Below are 9,194 nucleotides of genomic sequence, written 5' to 3' on the forward strand. Positions count from 1 at the left end.
GGATCTGACAAAAGTAAGAAAAACACATGACGAAAAAGACAATTTACTTTATTTAATTAAAAGAGTATTGTTTTTCCATTTCATACTAACTTAACAGACTAAAATTAACGGAGTTAGTTATTTGGACTGAAATGACAAGAAAATGAGACCATAAGGAGAAAAATTACTAAAAAAAATTTGAACGGAATTAGCAAAAAGAGCAAGTGATAAGGACGAAAAATGACAGTTTTCACTATCTCTCTTTTATTTTTATTTTTGAAATTGTTTGCATATAAACACATATATAAGCCATTTTGATAACATAATAAAAAAGAAAAACTTTAACTACTTTTTTTTAAAAAACACACACACACAAGGTTAAAATACTTTTTAATAAATGTCTTCGTGTGCTTACATGCGAAAGCTTCAAAAATATTTATAATAAAAAAAAACTTTTACATATGAAAATGATTTTTAAAAAAAAAAAATACGTTGATCAACTTCGGAAAAACCTAGTGTAAGTTCAAAGGGGAGTGCCCCTCCTCCCTCAAAATGAATATATATTTTGTTTTTTTTACTTCTAAACCGTATCTCATTAGGCCATATGATTTGTTAATAAGATGATTTCGGCATACAAAATTTACAGGAATAAACTTTATTTAGGAAGTAGGAAATCCATCATATCCACATTTCAGTTAAAAACTCATTGAGATAAATGCACATTAATCAAATGCAGTTACAAATCATTGAGATAAATGCACATAATCAAATACAGTTACGTTTATTTTGTGTGTGTATATATATGTATGATACTAATCACATGTATATATGCACCTTAAGGCTAACTAATACTCTTAACACATCATGACACCCAAATCCTTTATCATGTATACCCTCCTAACCTTCTCAATGTCGTTCAGTGGAATCTCTGCCATGGATTACTATGTGACGAATGAAGCCGCCAACACCCCGGGTGGCATCCGCTTCACAAATGAAGTTGGTATTCCATACACAAAGCATATAATGGGTACCATCAATGAATTCATATGGTCAACCCTTTTCAGACAGACAGATCCCTCAGATCGGAAACCTATAGATTCAGTGGAAGTCTACATTGTTGAGTTCGATGGAGCCGAAGGAATCTCATGGGGGAATAACAAAATAAATGTTAGTTTAATATTTTTAAAGGGATACCCAGGGGAGCTGAAATGGGAATTCACATCCTTATTTTACCATGAAATGACCCATTGTTTTCAATGGGATGGTGAAGGTCATGCACCAATAGAATTGGTCGAAGGAGTTGCGGATTATGCAAAACTAATAGGAGGTTATGCACAAGAAGGGTTCGCAGTACCCGGACAAGGGGAACGATGGGATCAAGGGTATGATTTCACCGCCCGGTTTCTTGAATATTGTGATGGGATCAACCCTGGGTTCGTGGCAAAGCTTAACAAGAAGATGAGGTATGATTTTGATGTCAAGTATTTTGAAGACTTGACCGGGAAGCCCGTAGATCAACTCTGGAGGGATTACAAGGCTAAATATGGACAATGATATGTATGATAGTATGATAAATCAAATGTGGTTGAATGTAGGAAATAATCAAATTTTCTAATTAGAATATTCATCTAGTAAAGGATTTGGCAATTAAAGTTTTGCAAATTCTTGGACTAAAATGGAATAATCTTATTTAATATCAAGATATTTAAAAAGAGAAGTGGCCGATAAGTTTACCTTATATAACGCCGCACACAACATTTTAATATTTGTAGGGTCTAAGGAGCATATGATACAACCTAATCTAACATCTTTAAGAACGGAAATGAAGGGATTATAAAGTTTCAATCAATAAAATGTACGCCTTCAGAAATGCTCATGTTTTAGTGCATATTATCATGAAAATATCCCAATTGCTACACGCCATGCATCACATCAACAGAAAATTTTCATGATTTTGTAAATAACATTATGAATATCTCAACGATGGGTTGTTTTCTCATATGTTGTTTTTTTAAGGATGAGTTTCTTATTTGTGGAATGGAGAATATACATTAGATGTAGATTAAATGTGCTTTAAGTGGGGCAAATCAGATGGTAAACACAGCCGCTTAGAATATGGCTGCACAAAATAAAAGTTTTATAAAATGTTAATAATAACACATGTTTGTGTACCATCAAGTTAAGCTTAGACCGTCTGTAGTGGCAACGTTGCCATCTGCGTTTTGGAGGATAACGCGGGGGTACACCGCCCCCCTGCGTTTTGTAATTTTTTTTGGCTACGTTATAAGCAAAACACAATTAATGGCACGCAAATAAAAAAAGAGCCGTTGGGGCCATGTTTACGTTGGAGCCGTTGGTTTTTTTTAAAATAAATATATTAATTATATTTATACTATATAAACAAACCAAACTCATTTTTTTAACACATTCCTTCCACTTCTATACCAATTATATCTTTTACACAAATATTTATACCATCATGTTTCCGAATAACAACCAAAATATTCTCGGTTTCGGTCAATATGCCCGTCAAGGCAACCAAAATCCACAACCGAACCAATCTACCGCCCCGACGCAAACTGTACCCGCCCCGCATATGTATGACCCGCAAATGGCCGCGTACATTGCATATTTACAAAACTCTATGCCAAATGTGGTGCCCGGTTTCCAAAACCTGACGGCAAACATTTTTGCCATTTCGGGTTCCCAACCCATCCCGGAGACCCAACCCGAGGTCGAGTTCGTGCCAGAGACACAACCCGTCCCGGAGATCGTAGGCAGTTCGAGCCAATGCAGACGTCCGAGAAAACACGGAAAGAAGTCCACCGGCGAACCTCGGGTTAAAAAGACGGTGATACCGTGGAGTATCGACGAGTGCGTACTATGTGCTCGTGCTTGGCGCGCGATATCGGAAGATGCTAAATGCGATAGGTTTTTAAAATACATATATATTTTTTTAAGTTTCATATAACAAACATTAAACTTGTAATGTTTTTATTTTTTTTAGCGAACTATCAAAAAATGAGGGTATTTTGGCACAAAATTATAGAGTTGTTCCACGAGCTTGACGGGGACTCACGTCGAGAAAAAGATTCGTTACTGTCGAAATGGGGCGACATAAACCCCAAATGCTTGGCTTTCCATACGGTTTACTCCCGGATGAATCGACATAGGAGTAGCGGTGTTTCGGACGTGGAAGTCATGGAAAACGCGTTGACAGAGTATCAACATAAGGTCGGGGGGCCCTTCAACTACTTTGGCATTTGGAAAGACCACTTGAGGTTTCACCCAAAATGGGGCATGGTGTTGGATGCCGAAGCCGAAGCCGAAGGTGGTCCGCGTAAAAAAAAGTCTAAAACATCGTCTTCGGTTTATCCAGACACGCCCTGTTCCGACGCTCGAAACTTCAACCTAAGCGATAATGACGCCGTGAATACTACCGAGATGCCTTGGCCGGGGGGTAGAAGAAGCAAGGCCAAGGGAAGGGGGAAAGGGGTCGCTTCGTCGTCGGCAACGGGTTCGAATCCCGAATTGGAAAGTCAATTCAAAGAAATGAACTCTCGACTCCAAGCTTTACACAACCTTGGAACCCAATGACTTCAAGTAATTTTGGACGCCGTCGACCTACTTAGAAGGAATGAAATGGATAAAGACATCGAGGTTTTATCAAAAGAGCTATCCGAAGACGACCCGATGGTCCAATCTCTAAAAGCCACTCGACGAGCGAAAATTTTAGAAAAATATAAATAAGTTTTAGTTTTATTAGTTATTTATGTATTTTTTTATTTAGTTTTTATTTGGAAGTTTAATGTATTTTTTTAATTTTATGTTAATTTATTTAAATGATTTAGTATTTAAAAAAGCAAATAAAATTAATAGTGACTGGGCGTCACGTGGCGCATAATGCTTGGGGGTGGAGAGTTATGACTATAGCCTGTTTTTGTAAAAAACCATAACTCTGACTGGGCGCCACGTGACGCATAATGTCCGGTAGTGGAGCTTTATGACTACACATGGTCTTAGAATATTTGTTTCTAATGGTCTATAGTATAATTTCAAATAGGATATTATGCAACTTTACTAGATATGGGTTGAGATATGCGTATATAAATTGATTAGTGATTACGTAGATTTTGTCGACGAATGAATATACGTGTGTAATTAATGAATTGATACTAATGAGGTATTGTTGAGGTAGGGTGCTAATCTCACCGTCAAGTTAATATAACACCCGATGAGAGGAAAAATTATGCGCCAGGCGGACGACTTGACGCCTTAACCATAGCCTAGTAAAAGCAGGCAGACTGTGTGCTAACTGGGTTGCATGGCGCCAAGACCAAAGCCTAATATAATAAACATTCTCTTGACACCTCGGGAATGGTAACGCAAAGATTTGCACCAGTATGGGACAAAAAGGAAGAATTTACATTGGGAATATCACCCAATGTAACAACGTGAAAATTTCGAAGTTGAAAGTGTCAACTTTCCAAAGTCTAGGGACTAAAATTGCCAAATTCCAAAGTTGAGGGTCTAATTTGTAAAATCTGATTTCCCTGACCCAACGCGGTACGCGACAGGTCAGAAGAGACTCCCATCGCGGTACGCGATGGGGAGTCTGACACAATGTGACACGTGTGCCACGTGGCACACGGTGGCACTATGTGCTGCCACGTGTTGCCACGTGGCAACGCCTGCTGCCACGTGTTGCCACGTGGAGCGGTGGCTGCCACGTGTCGACACGTGGCAGACCTACCCTCTGCGTTGTTGGAACTCAGGAATCAATCTATAACTATAACAGATCTCGGATCTGTGTTAATACGATTAATACCTTAATCAATAGATCTAGCTCATAATTAACTTTGATTCAGTGTTATATCTGTATATATATATATATATATATATATATATATATATATATATATATATATAATCTATATGTTTATAGTAGTTGGTATAATATTAGGTTGAAGATCGAGAGAACGATTTGACATAAATTTGATAATTAACTCTCTCAAAACTTAACTCAAGAGTGAACAAGGTTCACTATAAATAGAAGACATGTCTGGTTCGCTAACATCCCCTAGCGAATTAGAACCTACTTCGTTACAAACATTAAATAGGACGAAACAGGAGGGAATAAGGTTAAGTCTTAGTTCGCTAACATCCCCTAGCGAACTAGACTATATACATAACGAACTAGATAATAATTAAACAAATTATTACATTAAATATTAAACAAAAACGTTAATGATAATTACAAAGACTCAAGAGGGAAAACCGTGCACTAACATGCGTTATCAACCCTACGTCGCGGTACGTGACGGGGTGCCCAAAGGACCCATCGCGGTACGCGATGGGATCCAAAATATTGCCTATAAATAGCGGCCATGGGCAGCTCATTTCTGCACACCAACATTGCTCTCACATCTCACCACTCTCTCTCTAGCCTTACTTCGATAAGCGTGCCATATTTTCTCGTTAATCGTGCCCCGATCCTTCATTTGTGTAACAACGTTTCCTCAAAGTCTATACCACCCTCCACCCACACTCAATCAAGAAGGTATTGTTAAGATTACGAAGAGCCTCGAAATTCGTGTCATCAAGTATTGAAGATTTGGCGATTCTCGATTCGCGTGTCGAGAAGATTAAAGCGGCGTTGGAGTGCTGCTCGAGTCTCTAGGGTTTCTATACGCCACTAAGGTTAGGCGTAATGATGAATTCAATATAATTCAATATTATATTAAAGGCTTAAGCCTTAAGTCGAGGATATACTCGATACCTCGATAAAAGAAAAGAAAAGAAAACATAACAATGAAATGAATAAAAGATTATTGAATATTGAGATAACATATATATGTGTGTAAGTATATATGTATATATTCTTTGTTATGAAATTATTATTTAATGAATAAGAATATTCTTAAATAATAAAAGAAAAAGAATACGTTTATTGGAGAAGAAGAAACGTCGGATTTTTATTATAAACTAAAGGTTTATAAACTTACTTTTAAACTAAAGGTTTTCAAGTAAACAAGAATTGAACTAAAGGTTCAATCGATGATTGAGATATAAGACTAAAGGTCTTAAGCCGAATCGTGTATCCGACTACAAAATATTTATACTCGTACTATAGGTGCGAGATAAAGAAAGGGAAAGACCCTTGGACGGTGAGTGAAGCCGATCCTAAAAAGACAAGGTGAATACGCCCCCAAACTTTTACTTATTTTAAAATGAGTCAAACTTGTTATATGAAATGGTTTACAAGGAACTATGTGTTCCTAAAACCGTTATAAATAAAGGGTATAAACCTAACCCTCAGGCTGAGGTATACGTATGTCTGGATCCTTACATAGGTGGTACTATGTGATGTATGGGCATGATCGCACCACCCTTGGTTGTAGGATGCTCTCCTGTAGGGAGTACGACCTTATGTGTATATTTACGGGTACTTAACTAAGTCGAACGCTGCGGTGTTTGCTGAGGTGACCTAGCGTAGAGGCTCATATTTATAATGTGTTATTTGACTTTGTTATTCCTAAGCCACGTTGGGCCGAGGCAGGCGTAGTCTCGAGGGGTAATAAAGTAAAAGAAATATTTTTGCGTTAGCGTGTTCACCAACATTTGTTGCTGACGTATTTTATTACATTTTGCAGGTGAACAAAGCTAGAGCTTGGAAATGACGAAGTATTAATATCCGATGGCTCGGATTCTTTTTGTATAAGATTAAAATGGTGGTTTGTATAACATAAACAAATAATCTTTTGTTAATAACTTAAACGGGTGTTTATAATCCCGTCTTATGAATATATATAAATATTGCACTTTTGATTCTTAAAACTTTTATAAGTCTTCCGCAACATAACGCAACTCTGAATTATTACAAACACGATACCAAACTATTGTGTCGCACTCCTAGGCCCTAGATGGGGGTGTGACACCCAAATAATGGGGATCAGACAACACATAAAAGACGGTACAAAATAGTACAACAAGTCCGGAAAAAAGGGCCATAATGTCCACCAACCTCCACAACCGCACGAGTGGAGAATATAATTGGTGGAAAGGCTGACAAGGCAGTTGGTCGTATTCTCTCTCCCCCGTCTATAAATACCACTGCAGTTCCAAATGGTAAAGGATCCACGATCCAATATTACAACTCTATCTCAATACATTTAATTGTACTACAGAGTACTGACTCTCATGTCGGAGGATGGTTACGAGATAATCCCCCCCATTTCTTGTAACGAGCTCACGGTGTTCTGTTTTGCAGGATACACTCATCCGTGCCAAGAAAGATTATAACCCATCTTGGGGAATACTTAACCATTACCCTCGTACTAACTCGTTAGACCTTGAGGGGTGGATTCGTGTTTCTTCATTGGCGCCATTGATATACGTCTATTTATACATCTCGATTCCCGTGTAATGTTTTGTTTATTTAATGTTTTGAGTTTGGTTTAGTTTATGTTTCGTTTATCTTTTATTATTTAAGGTTTTGAGTCAAGTATTTAATATGTGTCATGTTTTAACTCGTTTGGTGTCTTTCACGTTAAATCTAATTCTTTCTATCATTTCATAAGAAGTTTAAGTTCGTTTTGATCGTTAATGATTACATGATTATTCCACTTAGAGTTTTGATTTGTTTTCATGTAGATGATGGCTTGAATGTTAAAGAAAAGAAGTTCTAGAAGTTACTTATCGTTGCTTGAGAATTAGGGAAGATATCTAACCTGATTTAGTAACAATTAACAACAAAAATTCGTGGAACCCTCCAAGAGTGCGCCGCACGAAGGCGAGCCCAAGGGGGGCCGCGCGGCGCCTAGAGCCTCCTGGTCAGCCCATCTTTGCAATTCCAAGCCCGTACTTGTTTATATAAGCATCTCTTGTAAACCTAGCCGATTCTAAGCACAATTGCAGCCGATTTTGAGCCAATTTTCCAAGGGTTTGAAGGTTTCTTGGAGGCTAGGAAGAGAGGAGATCATAGAGCTTTCATACAATTGTTCACGGATCGATTAAGAAGGGTTATTTCGTTCTTTTTCGTCATCCTTGTTCATTATCTTTCATGATGTTTCTCTTTGTTCTTTGTTTTAGTTATTTGTCTTTGATTATAACTATGCTAGGCTAGACTTCATGTTTACCTAGGTTTGATGAACATGTTTTTGACTTGATTCTTTCTTTGGACAAATGATTTGATTATGGTTTCGTTATTTTAATAGTAAAAGACTTGATTTTTCTTTCATGATGCATACGAGTGTTTATTATCTTGATTGATTGTTAATTATAGCTTCACATAGATCTTTAATCTTTTGATTGTGTTCTTTAGATTTAGGGTTTATGTTTAGTCATTACTTGGTGTTTTAATAATTGTGATTGAATGGGCCCATTAGATCATAGAAGCTAGTTGATAGTTGGTTAGGGTTTTGAATGTTCTGCTAAATTCCAATAGCTGTAAGGTGAGGAGTTGTTCATGTGTCTTGGTCAATCGCAAGCTAGGATAGATTAGTGTCACACCCCGACTTAGGGCCTAGGCGTGTGACCACAAGTTGGTACCTGTTTTGTAAATAAATCAGAGTTGCTGTTTTATAGCGGAAGTCTTTAAAATATTTATATTGAAAACTTATTAAAAAGTCGGGTTTAAATACCCGTTCATCGTTTACAATATATTTCTTTAGAAAACATAACTCTTTGTAATATTTTGCAATAAAATATCTGAGCCATCAGATAGCATCTAATGACTATAACTCCAATATTCTATTTCCTCTTGCTTGTATGTTCTAACCTTTCTTGTTTCCCTGTAACATGGGGGAAAAATAAGTCAACACAAAGCTGGTGAATAACGCTGACTCTAAAATCTCTTTTCAATACCTTTGTGAAACCAACAATAATACCTTTGTGACTACTCATTAGGCACCCAACTACATTGGGATCAAATTACCCTAAGTACCATGTACAATTAATTATATACACAATATCATTTCTCTGAACAGTCCCGTAGACCTTCAGAGGCATGTTGATGATATGCATGGCCTCGGGGAAATGCCGATTCACCATGTATGTTTGGATCCAGACACATGTATACTCTTAATCAGAGTGTCCGTTTCTTATTATTGTACACAAAGTTTTTAAGGATTCGTAAATCCTATGCAAACATTCTGACTCAATATAAAAGGTTTGGGGCATATTCACCTTGTCTGTTTATAATCAGTTTCTGATAC

General features: G+C 37.2%; 1 protein-coding gene across 1 annotated transcript; it reads left to right on the plus strand.

Annotated features, from left to right (window-relative positions):
• Positions 1-888: 888 nt before the first annotated feature.
• Positions 889-1,533, plus strand: LOC143631693 (uncharacterized). The gene has a single exon (XM_077100374.1). The coding sequence runs from the start codon at positions 889-891 to the stop codon at positions 1,531-1,533; it is 645 nt and encodes a 214-aa protein (XP_076956489.1).
• Positions 1,534-9,194: the final 7,661 nt, after the last annotated feature.

Source organism: Bidens hawaiensis, unplaced genomic scaffold, assembly GCF_021521415.1.
Source record: "Bidens hawaiensis isolate Kalapana, Puna unplaced genomic scaffold, B.hawaiensis_p1.1 tig00006228_1, whole genome shotgun sequence".
Lineage (NCBI taxonomy): Eukaryota > Viridiplantae > Streptophyta > Magnoliopsida > Asterales > Asteraceae > Bidens > Bidens hawaiensis.